This window comes from Sceloporus undulatus, chromosome 1 (genome assembly GCF_019175285.1).
Source record: "Sceloporus undulatus isolate JIND9_A2432 ecotype Alabama chromosome 1, SceUnd_v1.1, whole genome shotgun sequence".
Lineage (NCBI taxonomy): Eukaryota > Metazoa > Chordata > Lepidosauria > Squamata > Phrynosomatidae > Sceloporus > Sceloporus undulatus.
The window spans coordinates 331236515-331261480 of NC_056522.1; the positions used below are offsets into that span (position 1 = coordinate 331236515).

A 24966-nucleotide genomic window follows, 5' to 3' on the forward strand; every position below is an offset into this window, starting at 1 on the left:
ATTATTATTATTATTATTATTATTATTATTATTATTATTATTATTATTATTAAGTTCAATTAAAAGTACAGAAAAACAACAGGTGCATTATTTTGCCAAGTTAAAGCAATGGTGTTCCAAAAATACACTGGTAATGTGAAATCATTGTCCCTCCATCTCCAATACCACTTCAGTATAACAAACACATCCTTATTGCATGTGCTTGCTGTTTCATCTTTAAACCAAGCTGAATATTATCCTCCTCCATCACACATGGTATCTTGATAAAAATGTGATCAGACCAGCCACTGGGCTTCACCATCCAGATTGCTAAGATTGCCTACCAGACCCCATCCATCCCTTAAATGTTTCCTACCAATCAGAAGAGCAGGATATCAATTGTGAGGTAGGAGATTACATGGAGGGACCTCCCTTTCCCATTACAGTGGGCCCCTAGTATCCACTGGGGCTTGGTTCCAGGGGTGGTATCCACTCCCCTGTTGAAACCAAAATGTGTGGATGCTGAAGTCCCATTAAATATGATGGCATAATTAAATGGTGTCCCTTATATATAATGGGATAATCAAGCTTTGTTTTTTGAGATTTATATATTATTGGAATCTTTGCAAGCTGTGGATGCTTGAATCCATGGATACAGAGGGCCGACTGTATCTGGCTCCATGTGCTCTGCTGCACATCTCATGTTCCTCCCACTGGTAGGAAGCTAAATAAAGACAGATCCCTTTCCTTCACTCCTTAGCTGTTTTTCACTGATGAAATGAAAAACACTGGATGAGATTAGCAGCAGCTGTTTTAAATTTCACCTCCCCGTGAACTCTTTTTTCCCTGTTTTACTTCTCTGTGAACAGCAGATGAAGGAATAGTTGTGCAGACATCTGCTGTTCAGCTGAGTGGCAGGACTCCATAGCCTCCTTTTTCCTCATTCATCAAATATTTCCTGACAAATGGCTGAGTAGCACAAGGTGGAGAAGAGACTGTACAGAAGGTATGGTGATCAACGTGTTTGTGAACAGTGTGCAAGTGTATTTGGCTCCAGTGTGACCAGCCGCCAATGTAGAACAACTACATTGTAGGGAAGGAAGGCAATAGCAATAGCCGCTTCATTTATATACCCCTTCATACCATACTAAGCAGTCTCTAAGCAGTTTACAACTGTAAGCTAAGTACCCCCAACAAGCTAGGTATTCATTTTAGTGACCTCATAAAGATGGTAGGCTGAGTCGACCCTGAGACCCTGGCTGGGATTGAACAAACAACCTTGTGGTTTGTGAGTAAGTGGCTGCAATACCAGTATTTAACCACTGCACCACCAGTTTCCTTATTCCACATTTAGCATTAAATTATCAAATACAACAGAGGCTGATCCACAAGCAGTATTGTACGATCTCTGAGCATGTTGGGGAGCACCTTGAACTGGAAATGCTCAAACAATTAATCTTCATTATTGAGCATGCTAAATTAAGCTGTTCTGATTTAAGATTTCTAGCCCAATCCTAGACATGTCTACTTAGAAGTATACCCTTTTAAGTTAAATTGGACTTACACCCAGCTAAAGATGTATCATTAGTTATCTCCAGGCATTTGTTTTTAGGTTTTCCAACCCCTAAACCACTTCCATTTGCCAATGATGAATTCTTAGATTTTTCACTCTTGTATTAACTTCTTCAGCATACAGTTTACAGACTTCAGCTTAATTCTCCCTGTCAATTGGTATTGCATTTAGAGAAACCATAAGTTATCCAACAAGACTCTTTGGGAATTAATTAAGGGGTCATCAAGGCTCGTAACCCTCTAAACAAAAAGAATTTGTGAACGTATGTGGGATAAATGATATAACAAAATAAAATGTACCACTTTAGAACAAATATTATATCAATCATTGATGTCTGAAGATTGCAACTGCATTTCGTAACTCCTATAGTATATCGATATAAGCCCAATGTCCAGAGGTTTATCTGAGACAGAGTTCCAGACTATTTTGACTTACAACCAATTTTCAGCCCAGAGTGTTCCTGTATTACCAAAATCAGTCTGAAAGCAGGATATGTAAAAAAAGGCTGCCAGACACAAATTTATAACTTTCAGGGAGGCTACAACTTTAGCAACTTTCATTCTAAAGATTCAGCACAACTAATTTTTATAAACCAGCTTTACTAAATTTGTGATCATACAGATAACATAACCACCAAACAATCTCACTCAAAAAAATAGGGACCATATATAGAAAAAAGTTAATATATGAATCTGTGCTCTATAGGTACGCTTCTCTCATTTATCACAGGAACTCCAAAATACTGTATAAAACTACAGTATGGTCAGAAAAAATGCAGTAGAAATTTATCTGTGGAGTAGCAGTTTATAGTGCATGCCTCCACTTGATCTCTGTACCTGAGGACAGTCATTTACTTATGGCGATCAAGCCTATGTAATGTATGGTTTGATATTACAAACTGAACTTTGTTTAATAAAAATGTAAGATCACTTAGCTCCTCGGAATGCTATGAGCTCATGCTATGAGCTGAAAATATCTAAACAATAGACACTTAAACATATTGTTTCTAATCAATAGACTTCAGCTTAAACTGGCAGTTCTACACTGTTTATCTTGCTGAGCTCAATGGGACTTACTTCCAAGTAAAGATGGAGCTGTAAGTAAAGCACTTCTATGATCCATCCAGTTCAATAGCAGCCTTAAAAGTGCACGTAAGGTAAATATCTTTGAATGAAATCAGAAAGACTTGATCCTTTCATTCTATTATTCCAGTTTATTGTTACTACAGTTATCTTATATATTCTCTTTGTGGTAATTTTGGTAAAGTTACCATCACCCAATAAAAATAACGTATATTAGCTTAAAATAATATCATTTTGAATAGATATATAATGCTACCACCTATTACATCCAGTTTCTAACACACCTCCAGCATTTTGTTATTTTGTGTAATAATAATAATTTTGTGTAATAATAATACCAGTACAGACAGGAATCTTCTACATTACTCTTTCTGCAGGCCCACAATGGCTAATCACTTGTTTTAAAACTATTATGAATCTCTACTGACCACATTATATAGACATATCAAAACATTCATAAAAGTGATGGCAAGGCATTAAATGTAACATTCTCTCTTACTTCACCTAGTCCCTCTGACTTGGGTTAAAATCATTTCCAGCACAAACATGCCAAATATAATACACCCACCATGTTTATTCTTAATTCTCTGTGGTTTGGTCAATTCAAAGGTCATTGTTCTGTTCCACAGGGCATGAAAAAAGGCAAATGGTGGGGCGAAACTGAGTCATCACTTCCCAGAATTATATTGTCTAAGTACTCTTAAGTAAACTAACAGCTCTTAGAAAACTCTTTTAAAAAGTGTTCTATTAAAAATTATGAGAATGACTTAGAACTGTTGATATACATTATTAAAAAATAACAGAAGTTCCAGATTCAGAAGATTCCCATTATCCCAAATACTTTTTGTTTCTCTGTCTTTATCCCTTCACTTCCCTTCCTCTCTCTCCTCCCCCTTCCATATACCCATCTATTTATTGTTATTGCTCTTACCAGACAGCAAGAGCTTTGGTCTATCTTTTTAATCACTGGTATAGTTCAGGGGCACCACATGGAGCTACATGTGTGAATTATCAATGGTTAGAGTAGGCTGCTGCCTAGTGACTCAGGATGGTAATGCAAGCTAGAGACTTATTCTAATTAACAAAAATAATTGATTCCTACTTACTGCAACTCTGTCCTAGAATTATCTTGGCCAGAATTCTGCCTTTGCTGTCTGCTGAGATGGAGAGAGTGTAACTTGTCTAAGATGACCTAGTGGGTTTCCAAGGCTGAGCATGGATTTGAATTCTGGTGTCCCAGAGTCCGTGTCCAACAAACCACTACACCACTGTCCCTTTTTTTTAAAAAAAAAGAACACCTTAGAGTCCCATTAGTTTCAGATACCTGGATGTCTTACAAGAATGATGGAAATAAAGTGGTCCTTCAAATGTTGTTGGTCAGCAAGTACCAGCAGCAACAGCACAAGGGAGAAATGCTGGGAGCTATAGTCAAAGACCATCTGGAAGGTTGCATGATACCCACCTGGTCTTAGAAGTATAGCAGAGATGGGTAATGAACCTCTCTCTCTGTTTTTATTTTTCTTTATTGCTTTCTCTTATTAGTAGTACTACAGATATGCACCCAAAATATGGAAGAGTATCCATGTCTGCAAAAGCCAGCAGCATTGATCTGGAATCCCTGCAATTCCTTTTTCTATCCAACCTCAAATTACTGGTAATAATGCTTGTTATTATCTCTATAAAGTGCTGTTTTCTCTATATCTCCCATACACTAGTAAAACTGTAGCATCAGTCATCTTAGTGGGTACGTGCATCCTAGCAGATAGCACATCCCAACCATCATGACTTATTTTATAAATATCAACTAACCATTATCAAGCAACTGATTCTAAAAAATGGTCTCTCAAGAACAATGTAATTGCATGGATCAAACTATCTATTGGGACAGTGATATTTCTAGAAATCTGTTCTATCCTTGTCATGCTTCATGAAATGTCAAGAATGGTTAAAGTACCATAAGGATTTCAAAATCTGATAAATATTCAGTTGGAGGAAGCTTAGGAAGGACAGAGTTGCAGATAACACTATGAAGCTTTTTCTTATGATCCTACATACCTACCTACCTATCTTCCTTCCCTATCCTTCCATTCTTATCTCCCTTCATCCACAGAGTCATGTACAAAAACACAATCTCACAGAAGAATTTTTCTTCACCTAGTGATGCAATGTTTTCTATTTTCTATAAAACAAACTACCCTTTCAAATCAAAATTTTCTCCTATGAAACAAAATGACATCACCTAATTATCTAACAGTCTGTCTTTAAACTGACTCACAGAAGCTTGAAACAAGTATGAGTCATAGTTTGACACAAGGGAGGAATTGTTACAGATAGAAAAGTTTAAAAAGAAGAAGAAGGAGAAGGAGAAGTCAGTGTACATTTTGCAGTGAGAGGCAACATCTTTCCCCATTCCAGTCAAAATGTGGATTTTGATCATTAATTTCACATGGTTCCTTAAAATTAACAAGAACAAAACAACAAGAACAGCAGAACAACAACAACAGTTCTAGAATTATTTACAAGAGTTTTTTTAAAACACATACATAGTTCAGCAGTACTTTCAGGTATCACACACAATAGGAAGCTCCATACTCCTAATAAAACTGTCAAAAATGAAGGTAGGCCTAAACAAACTGTGATTTGTTGAACAGTGAACATAGCATATTATACTGAATTCACAGAAGAACCACATGAAGACAACTCTCACTAACTCTGAAAGGCCATTTAATATTATTTTTTATTTCAACATACTTGCACTACAAATAAGATTTGCTCATTAGATGGATACACCTTGAATAATGCAGTATTTCTCCCTACCATCATGGCAGGTATTAGGCAGGGTAATGTTCTTTCTTATGTTCCAATGTGGCACACAGAAAAGAAGTGAAAGAGAACTCAATTACCTTCAACATCACTGGGTGAAAAAGCCTCTTGGAATTCTGCGCAAAAGCTGAATATCCTCTGAATAGTTTCCCTTCTGAAGCATGCATATATATATATATATATATATATATATATATATATAATCTCATTTTCTCTTTGATTATACTAAGTTGATATGCAATGGTTTCCATGTGCCGCCAAGAACAAAATTTGGAAAATCTAATTTCCTTGGGTGAATCAGTGGTAATATAAAATTTAATATTTTAGGTAAAATCATACTGCAATAATTTCCATTCCCTTTGATGCAATTATGCTGTGGATCTGGCTGGCAGGCACAGTGTCAACCTGGTTTTTTAAAGAAGTTTTAATCTATTCATGTCTGATGTAACAACTTGTGAAAATTCCTCCAGGTTTCTACTTTTTTTCATTACATAAGCACCCTGTAATTTAACATGCCAGAGAAGACAGATCACCACAAAATGAATGCCTATTCAGATTTACAGAACATTATTTTAGATGCACTGTTCTTTTACTGAACAAAAAAAGAGCCAAACATTTCAGGGAAAAAGATGACTTCCAATCCAACCATACTAACAGGTATTTCTAGCTATACATAATACTGTTTTTTTCTAAAAAATATATAAAATCCTAGTCCATGTGTGACATGTCAAAGACAGGAAGTCTTTAAACAACTGAAGCATAAGAAAAAAGTAACCGATATTTAAGAAGTAAACACTGAAATACAAAGCAAACTCTGCCTTGATGAGCTTAATTTCTACATTTCAGCACAGGGTAAGGAAAGACAGATGTGTAAATGAAAAATGCAGGCAAATATGAGCTGCCTGAGATCTTACAGGGAGGTCTTTCTCTCAGTCCCAACACCTTCCCTGGCACATTTGGTAGGTACAAGCAAGAGAGCCTTCTTGGTTGCTGCTGACAGATTGTGGAAATCTCTTCCAGAGAGGATTCCTTCATTGTTCTCTTTTCACTGCCAAGAAAAACTTTCTTATTCCAGGGGTCTCTGAGGAATTAATTGCAGTAGGCTTTGAAAGATATGTTGCATACACATGTGCATAAACACACACACACATAGACACATATGTATCCTGTCTTTAACAAAATTTTAAATTATTTTAATTCCGTAGATTGTTTTTAAATAACTTTAATATATTTTAACTGATTGTTATGTATATTTTTAATCTATTCCTGTTTTAATATTCTGTAAACTATCTTCAATCTTAGTAGTGGAAAAAAGGCAGTACATGAATGAATATAACAACAACATACTTTGGCAGTTTAAGGGTGCATTTACATTGACAGGAAAGTCCATTTTACCTTTGGGTTACTCCAATCTGCAGCAACAACGGGCTTATCTACACACACAAAGGTGAGTTCAGGCAAACTATCTACACAGTTTTCCCTTTAGAACACACCTTGATCCAATAAATTGCAATATGCACAACCACACATGTTTTTTCTTTCTTTCTTTGCTCCTTATGCATTCAAATTTATGTATTTCTTAACTCCTTCCCTGGCTTCATACCAACATCGCTATGGAAAAACGATGAGATATCCAAACTGAGATTAATCCCCACTTTTATTTCTCCAGATTAAAGCCCTGAGGTGATGAAAAATAACAGATTTTGCTCCAATCATCCCGTATGTTGTTTGGACAGCCCACTGTGAAAACTAGCTGAGACCTTTTTATTTGGGGAATATAGACTTATATCCATCATTGCACAAGGAGATATCTGCTACTTTGATGACACTTTCACTCCTTTCTCTGCAGCCTTACATACATGGCTTGGGTCCAGCATATTTGAGGGAATGCCTCCTCCCATACAGTCCTTCCCGCACATTCAGGTCCTCTGGGAGGAACCTACTCCAGCCAAAGAAAACCAGGCTGGTGGTGACTTCCCAGAGGACCTTTTCAGCTGCCCCTCCTAAAATATGGAATGACCTGCCGAAAGAGATCCACCATATTATGGACAAAGACAGATTTCTTCCAGCGGGCCTTTCCAGACTAACATCCATTTACTCTTTCACCGCCTCTCCTGATGGCCTCTTGGAATAATTCGACCTGTGTCGATCCTTGGTTACAAAATTTAAACTGTGATTTTCACAGAACTGCTACTTTTTCACAGATCACTGCTAGAACTCTGACTGACTGTTATAGCTATATAAATAATCAGTGTCTTAAAATGAATAAAACACAGAAATTTAGGAGTCCTATTTGGAGGTTTTTTTCTCCAAAAAGTGACAGTATTGCAGAATGCAATTTATGTAAAAACAAGCTATCTTTCAAGACATCTACTTCCAACCTAAAGAAATATATGAAGAGCAAACATCCAACTGTTTGTATTGATGATATCTCTTCAAAAACTATTTTGAATTCTTCTGATATTGTGGTAAGAAAAATTGATTTATGCATTGGTTTACTACTAAGGGCATAGCCAGGGAGGTCCAACGGGTCCGAACCCCTCAACATTTGTCAATTATTTTTATATTATTTAAATAACATAAATACATATTTTAATATTACACAAATTAATTAACAAATAAAAATACAGTAGTGGCCAAGTCACAGAAACCACCGAAATAACAGAAAATCACTGATTCAATCCTGGATCAGTAGCAACAGTATCACTGTAGCATACAGATCACAGAAATCACAGAAAATACAGAAAATCGCAGAAATCATAGAAAATCACAGTTTTGAATCACAGATATTTTAAAATAACAGTAACAGTTTTCACTGATATCAGTAAATCACAGTTATTCCATTGATATTGTATTGTGTCTTGATGTTTATGTGTAATTTTAGCAGAAGGAGGGAGAGTTAAGGGGATTAGGGAAATTTTATTACTGTCTGTATATCCGTTTTATTGGACTGTTGTTACCCGCCTAGATCCCGGAAGGGAGAGGCAGGATATAAATAAATAAATAAATAAATATGTTGTTGTTGTTGTTGTTGTTGTTGTTGTTGTTATTATTATATTGCCCCACAATGGGTTTTTGGTTCATGGGGGATTGCAGATGTGTGAAAAAGGGTTGCTTTTCCTCTCTGTTCCATGCAATCATGAAAATACCCATTTGGATCCTGGCCTATATTATATTATAAAACAAAACTATGAATTTTCCATAAATAAAATAAGTGAATTCATTGTCAACTAAATCATTTTTAAAAATCAGTCAGAAAGCTATAGTTCTTTCAGCTACCATAGGTAATACAAAACTAGAGTTATAATTATAGGACTGCATTGCACCCAAATGGATTCTCCTCTATGCCTTACATTTAAAAGAATACATAATTTCTGCTTTCCTATTACTGATACGTATATAACAATTTAAGTAGTTATGAGTTTAGCCTTTTCTTAGTCTTGTACTTACAGTGCCATACTTAGTTATGATGTAAAGGGAAATTATTGTAAGATAAATTTTAGGTGGTACTTGATTCCTGATAAAATAGCTAAAATACATAAACACACACACACAAAACAAATGTTGAAAATGTTTAGGGAAAAAAAGGTACTTTGGTCTGACTTTAAACAAGTAAAAAAAAATACTGGAGGCAAATTCACTTAGTGTGTATGAAGATACTAAACATAAATATGAAGCTGGACCTTAAGCTATATCTACTGATAACAACTGACGAAGAGACAGAAAGAAAGCATGGCAAGTTGTTATTTTATATGATAGTGGCAGTCAGAATACAAAGAAATGGAAAGCAGGGGAAGAACAATGGTGGATGCTGAAATTATATTATTTCATGGAAATAGACAAGGTTATCTGCTTGATTAGAAATGAAGCAATGGATAAATATAAGCAAGTTTGGTTAAGCCTACAAATGAATTTCTAAGAAATATGGGAAGGAAAATGTTATTTATGGTATAGAGGATTAAAATTGAAAAAGTTATTTATGAGATTTGTACATATGAGAGTATATAAATATGTCGATAGGAAATTAGATATTTATGTAGATATATAAGAAATGCAAACAAAATGAAAGTAAGAGAAACATACACAGACATACACATGAAATAATATTAAATGTTGTATGGAGGAATTAAAGAAAAGAAAAGAACAGATTTTTACAATATCAGATATAATAATGAAGTAGGAAATCATTTTATTTGTATGTCAGATGTTTGTGTAAATGTAATAGAACTGTTTTGTCTTGTACGTAAAGTCGCCCCACCGTTTTCATGAGGGATCCCTTCTGTATCCCCTGCAAAAATGGAAGACTGCTGATATTGGAGTCCCTACTGATTCGAATGGCGGCACACTCCTGTATGTGCCACAACACACACGCCTCAGGCACACACCCCATTGTGTCACCCTCCATTTACCCCTCATATATTTCCAAGGGACATGGACTCCAAGTTCGAGAAAATGGAGGGGCGACTGTATATGTATATTTGTTTTCTATTTTTTAACAATAATATTTTTTATAAAAGAAATAAAAATAAGAAAGCATTAAAATAAGCATTTTACCTGATAACACAACTTCAACAAGATCACCTTCTTGAATATCAGTAGCTGATTTGACAAGCTGGAGAATATTTTCAGTGGTAGGGTCATGTCGAAAAAGTAGGATTTTATCATACATCCCATAGAAGCCACATTCGGGAAACTGCAAATGGATAACATTTTATTTATTTACACAGAAACAGTACAAAAATGTTTTTTCATTACTTTAAATATGGTATATAATCTAGTAGACTAATTTCAGAATATGTAATAACTTTCTTTGTTTTACTATTATTATGATATTTGTAGTGGAGGAACCTATCAAATTAATGGTATGCAAAAGGATCTTGCAGCACCTTTGAGACTAACTGTGCAAAAGAAGTTTTGGCATGAGCTTTCATAGATTTGGTCTAAGATGCAAGGAAAGCTCATGCTATAACTTCTTCTGAAAGCTCTTCTCCAAAAACTTATGCTACAATTTCTTTCTGAACAGTTCCTGAAAATCACCCTCTGTGGGACGGTTGGGGAATGGAACGGGGACTTCCAGAGGCGTTGGCAGCATTCTGGCATGCAGTAAAATGCATCCTTTCCCCGTTCCGTTCCCTTCCCGCCCCCTTTTGTTCTGCTCCAGGCCCATTCTAAAAGCCCTGTGGGATGAGGTCTGTAGTCTCAAAGATACTGTAAAGTTCTTTTGCATACTGATTTTTCAGATTAACACAGCTATGTCACTGAATTCTACCAAAATAATGTTGATATTTTCTTCTGTTTTCAGCTTTCCTGAAGCAAGGACTTTCTCTAGGACCTCCAACCCTCAGAGGCACTTATCGTTAGGATTAGAAAGAAAGGTTTTTTGGTGGCTGCTCCATGTCTCTGGATTTGCTCACCAGCAAAGATGAAGCCTGTCCTGTTCTTATATCCTTCTGCCAACAGTTTGGCAGAAGGTTTGCTTTTGTTAATGCATTTATACCAACATATGAATAACTAATCAGGGAAAGCAATACAGCAGTTGGTTTCAGAGGGAACAAAAATTGTAAGTCACAGCAATCACAAAGTGAACAATGCAAGAATCCTGCAGTTGGTTCTACTTGGAGGAAGAAGGGTCATTTCTGCAAACTTCTGTGCCATACTCATATTGAATATTGTATCACTAGATTTAAAAAGTACCAAAATTATGTTCAGAATTGCATTAAAATGTCTTACACAATTAAAATCAGTCAAAACTTCTCAACTTAAAAACAATTTAGTACTAGTGATATATTACACCAAGAAAAACCCTTTTATTGAAAGAACAATCAGTTCTCCAATGCCTGTTGGAATAAAATATAATCACCTGTTGACAGAAAAACAGCAAGGATGGAGTCAGTCCAGTCTCCCTAGGAAAAGAATTCTAGGAACACACAACTGCAGCGAAGCAAAGCAGCAAACATACATACTCACACATATTGAAGTGCATATTGTATGCAGATTTCAATACAGGATGGTTATTATCTGTATCCATAAACAAACAATATATGACATTGTTAATTTAAAGAGTATAAATTAACAATGGGGGACATGACAATGGGGACAGTGTGGAATACCAAACAGCAGAGTAGGAGCCAAACGTGACCTGTATGTGTATGTCTTAGTCTGACTTTCCATTCCTCTAGCTGTATCAGTTGTCCTAAACCTTGGGCCCATTTGCTCATTTAGTGGCCTGTAGACAACCTATCTCTTAGTTTCATTTTAAATTGTAGACTCAAAAGGCAACCTTGATGCCAAGAGTGGCTACCCCTATGTTCAAATAAGTTTGAGTAGTAGTAGTTGATGTTCTTGATGCGGTTGTGTGCTTTCAAGACATTTCCAACTTATGGCGACCTTGAAGCGAACCTATCAGAGGGTTTTCTTGACAAGTTTCTTCAGCGGGGCTTTGCCACTGCCATCCTCTGAGACTGAGAGAGTATAGCCTGCCCATTGTCACCCAGTGGGTTTCCATGGCTGAGCAGGGATTTGAACCCTGGCCTTCAGAGTCATAGTCCAATGATCAAACCACTATACCACACTAGCAAACCATAATTTATATTTGTTAAGATTTTGTACCCCTTTCCCCATGATTGGGAGGGGGGGAGCAGTTATCCACAGCACACTAGCCAGGAAGTGTTTGGAAAAATTTCAACTATTTTTGCCATTGCAGTGTGAAGGGACAAGGCAAGAATGACCATGAACCAAAGTCAAATTTGTATTCTCAAATTGTTCCTGAACATTTTGCTTCCACAAAAGGTCTTCTCTGTTCATCCACACAGACTCCTATAGCACATTGCAGGCTTTTTTCCTTACTCACTCACTCACTCACTCACTTTCTTTTTTCTTTTTAACAAAAGCTTTGGAATGGTAAAGTGCAGGCCAGGCAAGTCACTATGACAGCTGAGTTTCAATCATTGTTTGGTTGCCATGGCAGCCTAACTAGAGGCTTTTTAACAGATTAAACACTTGTTTATTGAACAGGACAAACAAATGTGTATCAGCTTCGAATTCCAAGAGGAAAAGATAAGGCAAATATTTCTTGCCCAAGTTTATCATATTCACCAAGCACATTTAAATACTGTATGATTTTTTAGCTGACAGAAAATGCTAAACAAGATTAAATTTTAATGAAAAGGACAAAGACAAAACAGAAGTATCCTATACGGTCAAACTTCCTTATCCATGGATTCTTCATCCACAGATTCAACCATCCATGGATTAAAAATATTAAAAAAATATAAATTCCAAAAAGCAAAGCTTGATTTTGCCATTTTATAAGGGACACCATTTTACTATGCCACTGCATTTAATGAGATTTGAGCACCCAAGGATTTTGGTATCCATGGCGGTGGGGTAGGGGTTCCTGGATCCAAGCCCCAGTGGATACCAAGGGTCCACTGTACTAATAATAAACTCTTTCTTGTAATAGGAATCCTTATACAGAGAAGGGGGAAATCAATTTAAATTGTATTTTCTTTTTATGATGCTTTACTGCATTTTCTCTGGTTCACTAGGTCCAGCCACTCTTGGATAGAGCAATACCAATGCCCTAGGAACCTCTGCATATTGCAGACTACTGCAATATGTTATATGTGAGGCTATCTTTCATTGTGATTCAGAGGTTTTGGTTAATATTAATATTAATATTATAATAATATTTATAGCCGAATCTCCCCGGAGGATCAGAGTGGGTTACAATCAAAATAAAATAATAAAATAATAACACAATCCCTAACCCACAATTTAAAACACAGCAACATAAAAAGTGAATTATTAAAATCACAATAAAAATTACAATAGAATTAATCCCCATTACAATGAAGCGATTTTAAGGAGAATCATAGTTGTGGGACAGTGGACGGGGGTGTGTATCAGTCTGGGAATGCCTGCCAGAAGAGATCCATTTTAATTACTTTTTTAAAGGCCTCAAGAGATTCTAAAGGTCATTCTAAAGTTTAGGAGCAGCCGATGAAAAGGTCCTCTGGATAACCATAGCAAGCCTGGTCTTCTTTGGCTGTAGTAAATTTGTCCCAGAGGACCTGAGAATGAGGGATGGATTGTATGGGAGGAGACATTCCCTTAAGTAAGCTTGACTTAAGCCATGTAGGGCTTTAAAGGTGATTACCAACACCTTGTACTGTGCTCGGAAACTAATTGGCAGCCAGTGTAAATATTTCAGAACTGGAGTTATGTGGTCGCCTCTTGATTTTCCAGCAATCAACCTGGCTGCCATATTTTGAATTAACTGATGTTTCTGAGTTTGGTACAAGGGTAGCCCCATGTAGATTGCATTGCAGAAGTCTAATCGAGAGGTTAACGTTACAGTGGACCCTCCCTTACCCTTGGAGTCCATTCCCCCCGCCCGCGTTGGTGTGGGCTTGTGCGCACCAGTGGCGTAGGCGTGTGCACCATTCATATAATGGGATGTGCCGCCCCTTGCGCCCACGCAGCTTGATCACAATATGTGCACTGTACTATTGTTTCTAGGTCACCCGTGCCAGGTAGTCATAGGCGAGTTACACACCGCCATTTAGTACGTAATGAATAGTACTAGGGTTAGGAAAGGGGGTGCTCCGCACCCCCCAACCCTAATATGTACTGTACGTACAATGGCGGCGGCCGTTCCACACAGCAGCCGCCATATTTACGTATCGGACGCTGTGCGTCTGCACATGTCGCGGCATCATATGACGTCGCGAGTCGGCCCCGGTGCCTCGCGACGTCATAGAGGCGCCACTAAAGAAGCTCCATTTGGAGCTTCTTTTCGGTCCATGCGGGAGCCGCACGGTGTGGCTGCTGCGGCTCCACACAGAGCAAGCAGCGCGGTGGCAGACCGCCGCAAAGCAGTGGTCTGTAACCCGCCATAGTTGGCATATCAGCCAAAGCTGATAACAAACGCTCCTGGTCGTCGCATCTAACTGTGCGTCAATTGAAGGGATGAGTCCCAAACTGCAAACACAGTCCTTTAGAGGAAGTGTGACCTCGTCTAGGACCAGTGAACATATCTCCATCCCGGGTTCGGGTTTCCTATAGCAAGTACATCTTATCTGAATTCAACTTTAGTCAGTCTTCCCACATCCAGACCATTACTGCCTTAAGTAGGGTTGCCATCCCTGAGGGCCTCCAAACCGGGGGAAATGAGGACATTGTTTTAAAATGTAGGACTTTTTTTTTTTAATTCCTTGCAAGGAAATAAAACAAAAGGTCCTACATTTTAAAACCTTGTCCAAGGCCTCCCTGGGGCCTGGGAGACCCGTCCCCCAAGCCCCAGGGAAGGCTTGAGGAGGCCGCTTCCAAAGCCTCCCTGGGGCCTGGGAGACAGGTCCCCAAGCCCCAAGGAAGGCTTGGGAGGACACCGCTTCCAAGCCTTCCCTGGGGCCTGGGAGACAGCGTCAAGGCAGTAGGCAGGCACCACCCACCTCTGCCTCAGCCCTCCCCTCTGCCTCCACCTCCCGGGCCCAAGAAAGTGCCCACACGGAGGCGCGCCAGGCAGAGGAGGCGGTGGGTGGTTGCCTACCAGTGCCTGCGGCCCGGGCGCACACGCGCGCAAGGATCACCCTCCGCTTGGCGCGGCCTGCAACAGAGGGAGGAGGAGGAGGAGGTGTGCCTCCGTGTGCGCGCCCACACCCCCTCCCCACCTCACTGGCCACCCTCCCCCGCTCCCCCCGCACACCGCCCCTCTTTGCTTCCTCCACAAGGCCTGGAACGGATAGGAGGTGGGTGGCGGCGCCCACGCAGGGAGGCAGGGGAAGGTGGGTTGGCACCGGGCGGGCCCCAAACTGGGGGCTGGGGGCCAAACCGGACCGGGACCGGGAGGGGGCCCCCAAACGCGGGTTTGTCACGGGGGCCGCCGGGTTATGGCATCCCTAGCCTTAAGACATTCATGAAGAGGAGAGATGTCATGCTAGTCACCTGCTGCAGTCCAAGACATAGAGAAATACAGGTGGACCCTTGTTATACGCTGGAGTTTGGTTCCAAGACCCCCATGAATAACAAATCCATGGAGCTCAAGTCCCATTAAACATAATGACATAGCAAAATGGTGCTCCTTATAAAAAAGGAATCAAGGTTGATATTGGAAATTTATACTTTTTGAACATTTCAAACTGTGTATTTTTGAATCCATGTATAAAAAATCTGTGTAGAAGAAGGGTCGGCTGTATATTTGGGTGTATCAGCATACTGATAACACCCTGCCCCATGGGTCCATCCAGCGGCTCATGTAAATTAAACAGCATTGGGACAGAATTGCTCTTTGAGGGACACCCATTTGAGTTCCCTCTTGGTCAAATAATATACCCAAGCATCACCATCTGGAACCTTCCCAAGAGGTAAGACCTGAGCCACTGGAACGCAGTGGCCCCAATACGTAACTCTTTCAGGCATTCCAGAAGGAACCATGGTCAATGGATCAAGGCTACTAACAGGGTCACACTTCCCCGTCCATGCCCAGATGGAGATCGTTGACTAAGACGACCATGCAGTCTCAATTCAGAATGCAGCTGTCACAATTTTAACAAGCACAACACTTCAATAGTTTTTACGGACTATTTCTTCATTTGTGAGGCCAAGTCAAAATGCCAGCTGTTTGCTTATTGCTGTGTGCCTCCAAGTCATTTTAGACTTATGGTGATCCTAAGGCGAACCTATCATGTGGTTTATTGGCAAGATTGTTCACAAATTTGCCATTGCCATCCCTTGATGTTGAGAGCAATGTCACTTGCCTAAGGTACACAGTGGATTTCATGGCCAAGCTAGGAATTGAACACTGGTCTCCATAGTCGTAGTCAAAACTCAAACCACTATGCTATGCAGATCTTTAAAGTCCTAAATTAATTGAGGCTTTTTTCAAATGCATGACTGGCATCAAGAGGAAGAAAGATTTCGCAGCTGCAGGGCTCCAGTTATGAAATAAATAAATAAATAAAATTCCCACCCTAAGAAAATGTGCCAGGTTTTAACTTTTTAATCTGTCTGAGTTGCTTTTTATCTGTAGCCTGTCCTATTTCACTGTTATTTTAATTTTGTTTTGTTATATTGTTCATTAGTTTTTCTTGAGCCTATCTGGAACCAATCAAGTATTTAAAGAAATCATAAATAAGCCAACAAAGTACATAGGTGCTTTGTGACATAAGAATCATGCTATTGTCATAAAAAGAAATATTTTCATACAGACATGGCAAATCTCTTGCTGGAGAGAGATGGAGGATGACCAAGCAGCTTTTCAGATACATTTCTTCTATTTCCTGAGGCCTTCAGAATTTCAGTACCACCCGCTGCCACTAGAACCAAACTACTGACTTGTTCTGAACCAGATCAGGTCATTTCAAGTAAATCATGTTTATTTCTTTATTGTTTTTATGTTTTAATGTATTACCATATCTTTTCCCACATGGGACCAAAAGCACTTACAGCAAGTTAAAACAAGAGAAAGCTAAAAATATGGTGATAAAAAAGTTAAACACAACTGAACAAGCTAGTATATTAAAATTCCATTAATGTAATGGTAAAAACATAATATTAAAGCACAAAATATAGCACACAACACCATAAAGACTCCCAGCACAACCACTTAACCATCAAATCCCTGTTAAATAAAAATGATACATAAAAGGATCTTGTAGCACCTTTGAGACTAACTCTACTTTCACTTCTGATAAATAGACTAAGCCCTTGCTTGCACTGGATACTCTGAGTATCCTAACTACTAACGTTGGTATCCTGGCCTCAGAGTTGTCCTGATCCCTCCTCCTATTACCTGGCCCCCCATTTCTGTACAGGGTGGCTGTCTACACGGGTGTCCCGCTAAACTGACCAATGCGACACCATGAGTCACTCACTGCTGAGGTCAGAACAAGACCCCAGTATGGTTTGTTCAGCTATTTATTAAACTGTTGTAATTATTTAAATATTTATTAAATATTTATACTCCTCCTCTAGCTTTGCCTAAATACCCAAAGCACTAGATCCCATTTTGATCTTGTAAGCTAAGAAAGTTCAGCACTGTTTAGTACTTGGATGGGCAAGCACCAGCAATACCAGATGTTTGTTTATATTCAGAGGAAGGAGTTGGCAAAACCATCTCTGATAATTCCTTGCCTAAGAAAGCCCAATGAAATTCATGTTCACCATAAGTCAACAGACAACAGACAGGCACATACACACACACACTCATGACACATACACACACTGAGCTTCCCCTCTGTCTAAAAATCTCAGACCGCCTAAGCCACTTAAAGCTTTTGAAACTGATCATATAGAAACTGTGTAATAAGGGAAGAATGATATATATATATACTTTGAACAAAAAAAAAATTAAAAGATCTTCTAACAAAGGAACGTATGTTTCAAAGCAACATGCTCACAAAGCAATTAACAGCAGTAATAATATCAGCATTGTTCTAAAAATTAGATTATGCATTATATTGACACATTGTAAAATTTAGTAACAAACATAAAAACACAATAGTGTTTAATAAATGAACATTCTGTTTAAATATACACAAGTGACACTAGCTTTTAAAAATAGCCCATTTGAAATAAATATGTATTAATCACATGTTACATAGCAAAGATAATGGATTGTCATTATTGTTAAGGAAAAAGCAACATGGGATATACAGTAAATGAAAAAAACATGTATGTGAGAGTCAAGGTGACTCAGCAGAAGCCAATTGGGAACCACACAGGTGTAAATGTAATACAATAACAAGTCCTGCAACCAGAAAGCAAAAAAGTGGATAATTGGACACACCTGACAATGCTAAGTAGATGGTCTAGGATGATGATGATAAATCAATAATTGTGGGATGAACCAAGAGACCAAGGAGAATGGTGTACACGCCTACTGGGTGGAAACAGACAACAGTGGGTGTGACCATGCATTGACATAATATGACTATGCATCCCAATGTATTTTGTGGGTTGTAGAGTGGGTAGTAGTAGTGATAGTGAGGAAAGAGTATTGTTGTGTTGGATAGTTTTGGAGCTGTTATAGTAGAATAAAGTAGATCTTTTATTTAAGACTACTAGTTGTCTGGTGTTCTTGGATGAAGCACAAGAACCAGCTGGATCCTGAAGAAGGGTGAAGACTCTGTGGAAGCAAGAGTGAGAAGGCTTGGAGAGTTTGTCAGGGTCTTCAGCCTGTTTTCTGTAACTCTTGCTAAGCTATAACCACTGGCCAAAACTGGTCAGCGCGGTGCACAACCAGGTGGTGAGTTCGAGCCAGAGGTGAAGAGCTACAACACCCATCATCCCTGACAATTATTTCACTCAGTGAGGCAAACGGGGAAACATTAAAATTACGTTGTTGCTGTGTCCCTTCAAGCTAATTCCAATTTATGGCAACCTTGTCATGGGGCAACCTGTCTTGGTAAGATTTGTTCAGATTAGGAATGAATTGCCTTCCTCTGAGGCTGAGAAAGTCTGACTTGTCAAAGATCACCCAGTGGGTTTCCATGTCTGATTGGGATTCAAATCTGCTCTCTGGAGTAATAGTCCAGTGCTCAAACCACTATACATGCTGGCTCTTACAAATTAGGAATAAGTAATAATAATAATAGTAACAACAACAACAACAACAACAACCAAATTAAATCATTGAAATGTAAAGCCCACTTACTTAGGTCTCATGACAAACTTGGCTCATTGATTTTAATGAAACCTGCTTCAACAGATCAGGTAATTATAACCCCACAATCTCCTGTCTAGCAGAGATTAGGATGAGAAGTGTCTTTCCACTGGAGTAGAGAGATTTCCTGAGCAGAGGGGAAGCATACCCGGAAGTCCAAGCAACCTACAGAAAAATCTACTTGCCAGTGGTCTTCTCAAAAGACAAACAGTTGTCTTAATGGCAAAGCAGACCAGCAGCAAAGAGGGGTCTCTGTCCACTCCAGCCACAATCAGACCACGACTGCAACAACTGCACAGTCCACTCTCAAAGTGGGCTGCTGCTGCAGTCCCAAAAAAGCTATCAGCAGGGAAAGTTTTTTACCGCTCCTTTTGTCGGCGGCTTCAGAACAGCTTTCGGCCACTCCAGGGGCATGCAAAGCACCATTTTTTCCCCTCTCCACACTCAGTTGCGAGACCGAAGAAACCGAATACATAAATGTGGTGGATTTAAACTTCCCGTGCTTCGGAAAAGCACTGCCTAGCTTTTTTTACCCTCTTTTTCCAGTGAATTAGTCCCCTTATTTGCACCGATGGCTGATTCCCAGAGCTTACAAAAAGCCAGGGAGGGGGTTCTCTTGAAAATATGACGAGACGGTGGACTTTTTAAAAAATAAAATCTGACAGCTTATGTGCATCATTGCTTTTGCATGGTTGCCATTCTCTATCAGTATGAAAGTACCTTTAGATTTTGATGTAAGCAGTATGATGAAGATGTGCAACATTTGATTGACTCCATTCAAAATTGATACTATGGTAATATGAACATCAATTTGAGTGTGGTAAATGTAGTGGGAACTTCGATTCAGTATCACATTGCTGATTTTCCCTTGCATCTCCTTGGTACAAAAATGTGAGTGTGAATGACACCCAAGTGTGGTCCTTGGCACAAATCTATGCTTTCTGCCATTTCACAGAACCTCACATCCCTCTCCAGTCATGTCTATCTCCAGCCTGGCAAAAACAGTACATATACATAGCTGAAAAGGTTTTGGATTTGAGTATTTCAGAATCTGGAATTATCCACAAAGGATACGCAACTTGTCTAATGTTTTGTAATGACCATTGTACCATAGACAAATAAAACTAATCTAGTTTTCTTACCAACAGTAGCTCCTGCTAGGCCTCTAAATTGGGCCTTGGATGTATGTGATACAATTCCAAAGAGCCTTAAGATAAGGGCCTTTCAACTATACCATCTAGAGTGGCATAGCTTGGAGGGGCAACTTTTTACCAACTCCACTTGCTTCTCCTCCAGCCCCCAAGACCACCTCCCACCTGTCCCTGGAGTACATTTAGCAATGGAGAGAGGATTTACAAAAATTGTTTCCTTTTCATTCTGCCTGAAGAAATGTTCTGCTGTATCAGAAGTCTTTCAAAGGCAGAAGCATCTATTTCACCAATGGGAGTGTAATTCCATGCTCATCCCATTGTTTAAACCAGGAATGGTGCACATGTGGCTTTCAAGATGTTCTTAGTGCAACTCCCTTCAACTCTAGCCAGCATAAATGATAGGAAATGGTGAGAATTTCAGGACAAAAATATCTGGAGGACCACACATTCCCCAATTCCAGTTTATACAATGCAAATCAAGATATATATCATCTTACAGAATGATATGCACAGACTGATCAATGATCCAAAACAATTTACAATCTAAAGTATATTATAGGAAAACCACAGATTGATTAAGGAAACAATATGTCACTACAATTAGCTTGATTCTAGGGAAAATGAGATTCATGAAAAAACTATTGAAGTCATGTGGAAAAAGTAGGTTATTAATAGGAATTTGAAGGAAAGATACATGGCTTCATGTTCACACATACAATTCCTCAGATGGGAGGGGAGGTTACGAGAGAATGTGTGGAGGTATTATAAGAGGACAGAGAACATTTGTCTTAGTATACTCACTTAGGCCTGTTACAGATTGCCAAAATAAAGCTTCTTCGGGTCTCTTTGGAGGTATGCTGTTTAAATGATGCATGCATCCTAAGAATCCGGAAGCTGCACCAAAGCTGCACTCCAGTGCTTAGGAATGGAGTGTGGCTTTGGCGCGAACTCAGGATTCTTAGGACCCATGCATCATTTAAATAGTATACCTCCAAAGAGACCCGAAGCAGCTTTATTTTGGCAGTCTGTAACAGGCCTAACTGAACAAATAGCAGAAGAATGCAATAGTGCTAAATAAGCAGCTTGGAGAATGTCCCAGGATCTTAGAAGTCTCTACACTAAGGCAGAGAGTGTGGGAAATAAACAAGATAAACTTGAACTCTTAATACAGAAAAGGAAATATTATACAATAGGCATCTCTGAAACCTGGTGGGTTGAGACTCGTGGTCAGAATACAGAGATACAGAACAAATGGGAAAGGAGGAGCAGGATGGGTGACAACTGGCTTGGCAACAGTGTATGTGAAAAGGATCTAGGAGTCTTAGACCAAAAGCTGAACATGAGCGAACAGTGTGATGCAGCAGCTTTAAAAGCCACTGCAATTCTAGGCTGTATCAATAGGTATATAGTGTTTAGACTGAGGGAAGCAATAGTACCACTCTATTACTTTCATCAGACCTTACACTGAATACTGTATCCAGTTCTGGGCACCACAATACAAGAAGGATATTGACAAGCTGGAATATGTCCAGAGGAAACTATGCCCTCTGAGGAGTTACTTAGGGAATTACTGTACATATGTTTAGCCTAGAGAAGAAAAGGTTAACAGATTTGCCATGATAATCATGTTTTAATATTTGAAAGGATGTCATTGAAGATGGAGCAAGCTTGTTTTCTACTGCTCCACAGACTAGGACATGGAGCAATGAATTCAAACAACAGGAAAAGAGATTCCACCTATACATTAGGAAAGACTTCCTGGCAGTAAGCACTGCCTGACAGTAGAATATACTACTTTGGAGTGTGGTGGAGTTTCCTTCTTTAAAGGTTTTTAAACAGATACTAGATGTCATCTGTCAAGAGTGCTTTAATTGTGCATTCCTGCACGACAGCGAGTTTGGACTGGATGGATCAGTCTCTACAAATTCTATGGTTTTATGAATCTATATCAGTAGTTGTTCAAACATTTGTGAGTTTTGTTTTGTAAGTATAGACTATGTTCAAAAGCTAGGAGTGTTGCAGTAAAAGTCTAGCATGAATACTCCCAAACCTACACATCTGTATTCATTTGAAAAAATTATTCCCAGTTAGTGATCACAAAGGATAGGAGCACATTCTTTTTGTGTAAAGCACCTTTCTTTAGTCTAACATTGTCTTCAGAAAAGCACATTCATGGATGCATTCTTCTCTGCCCTCCAATCTTTCCTTGGCACTTACATATGCTTAAATCTCATCCCTAGTTCCTACCCAAACATGCTAGGTTTCTTCACAGAATAAAATTATTGACATATTACATCCAACTCCATGGTGGGCGAGAACACAACCACCCCCAGTCTGTTGTCACCAACCCAGGGGGGTAGACAGTCACATTCTTCTTAGTTCTTTGTAACAAAAAATGCTTTCACTTTTTAAACAAAACTGCTTCTTGAAAGTTGCATAAGTTCAAAAAGTTAATCTGAACTGCCTGACTATAGTTTAGTGTTCTCTGTCACACTGGAGGCATGTTTTGTTCTCACACCCAAAGAGCTTTGTTCTTTAAAAAAAAAAATTAGCACAAATGTGCAGCACAATCCTATTCTGTATTTACTCAGAAATAAGTTCCATAGTGTCCAATGTAACTTTGTTTACTAAATATGACCAGAGTGCCACTGACAACAACACCCCCCATGTTTTCTGTCCTTCCTTCAATGGATGCAAGCCCTGGCATTGACAGGTGGAGAGCTATAACTCTGAACCTCTTCAGATGGTGGTGTCTTCCTCCACCTTTCAATGAGTGTTCTTGACTAATCAAATCACATGGAATACAGGGGTCCAGAGGCCACATGCAACCAGCAAGCCATACTTTGTGTACTCCTGGCCTAAAACATTGGCAAATAACAATTGCTATATAATGTTTTGTACTACATAGAATTCTTCTTTGGCATAAATTGTATTAATGAATAGTTTCAGTGTTCATGTTCTTACGTTTGAATTAAAATTACTTTGTACTTAGATTTATAGATGGCAATTCACTTAGAAGTAGTAATCATTCTTTTATTTTTATTTTAAAAGAAAGCTCATTCAGATTCAACCTAGCAAGGCTCTTTCACCAGTTGTTAACATTTTTTTCTACAGAAATACTATTGTGTGGCTCTAGGACACAATCTTAACACATGCCTTTAACCTTAACAAGCAAGAAATATGTACCTTCTTATATTACCTTGCATTCTTTTTAAGCCAGTATACTTTCAGAAGCACGTGTTGTTTGTTAATGATTATGCCTGCTCACTGAGCTCCACAAACACTGACTGGAGTTAATTTATTCAGAATCCATGTCAACATTCCACAGTGAACCACAGCATTCTTCTAGCAAAAATACCAGTCATTTTGGAACAGAGATATCAAGTTATTTGATCATTCTTTATAAATATTTCACCTGCTTAAAAAAAAAAAAAACAGCTATTGAGTCAATCTGGGAAAGTGGAAGAGGCAGCACAACAGCTCACAAGAAGCACCATGACCAAATTTCATGTCTTATTTTGTGTGCCTTTTTTCTTTATTAACATGTACAGTATTATTTAAGCAAGACAATCATTAAACATGAGTCATGTTCAGGCATCTTAAAGAAAAGAGAAATGAAGCACACATCTTAAAAATGAAAAACTGACCAAGTAATGAAAGAAAACTAGGATTTTATTGATTTATTTGCCTAATCATACCCAGTATTGTTTTTAATATGAACTATGACCAGAAGTTAGATTTCTAACACATACAATAGCCCAACCTATATGCAAGTGTAGTTGTGTCGGCCATTTAGCAAATGCAAACAAAAATCCACCAAACAGTAATATCTTTATTGGATCACGGGAATTGAGACAGACTGGATTGCAAGAGAAGAGTCCTGTTGATATGGAAATGGACTTTAAATTTCCTGGATTTTGAAGGCTTTCATGGCCGGCATCCATAGTTTTTTGTGGGTTTTTTGGGCTATGTGGCCATGTTCTAGAAGAGTTTCTTCCTGATGTTTTGCCAGTATCTGTGGCTGGCATCTTCAGAGAATGCTTGACAGGAAAGGAGTCAGGTATATATATACTGTGTGACCTGGGAAGGCAGGAGTGGTTTGCATGTGTATTGTTCTGTTACTATTGGCAGGCCTATACAAACAAGAATCAAGGAACACGAGAGACACGCAGACTGGGTCAGCCAGAAAAATCAGCAGTAGCAGAACATGTTATAAACCATCCTGGGCATAAAATACTGTTTGAAAACTCTGAAATTCTGGACCATGCCAACAACTACCATGTCAGGATGCACAAGGAAGCCATTGAAACCCACAAACACCTGGACAATTTCAACAGGAAAGAGGAAACCCTTAAAGTAAACAAGGTTTGGCTACCAGTCCTGAAAAATAGCAAGATGAAGACTCATCAAATGCTAATGAGAAATCTCTCAGGGTCAGGGGCTTTCCCAGCAGACAATGAGCACTAATCAAGCAGACACTAATCCTCTTTTGCAGACCCTCCCACCCTGAGGCCTACCATTAGCAACAGAACAATATACATGCAAAATCACTCCTGCCTTCCCAGGTCACACACAGTGTGTGTGTGTGTGTGTGTGTGTGTGTATACACACACACACACCCAATTCCTTTCCAGGCAAGCATTCTCTGAAGATGGCAGCCACAGATGCTGGTGAAACATCAGGAAAAAAATCTTC

The 24966-nt window shown here is 38.8% G+C and overlaps 1 protein-coding gene across 4 annotated transcripts in view; it reads right to left on the minus strand.

Annotated features, from left to right (window-relative positions):
• The window catches only part of PRKD1 (protein kinase D1), a 154578-nt gene that overhangs the window by 53869 nt on the left and 75743 nt on the right, over window positions 1–24966 (minus strand). For 2 of the 4 annotated variants that reach the window (XM_042445512.1, XM_042445516.1), the window contains exon 3: window positions 10012–10150. In XM_042445512.1, the coding sequence (XP_042301446.1) occupies window positions 10012–10150 (139 nt within the window). Of the gene's footprint in view, window positions 1–6371; window positions 6539–10011; window positions 10151–24966 lie in introns of those variants that run through there. The other 2 variants (XM_042445514.1, XM_042445515.1) reach the window with 2 other exon arrangements.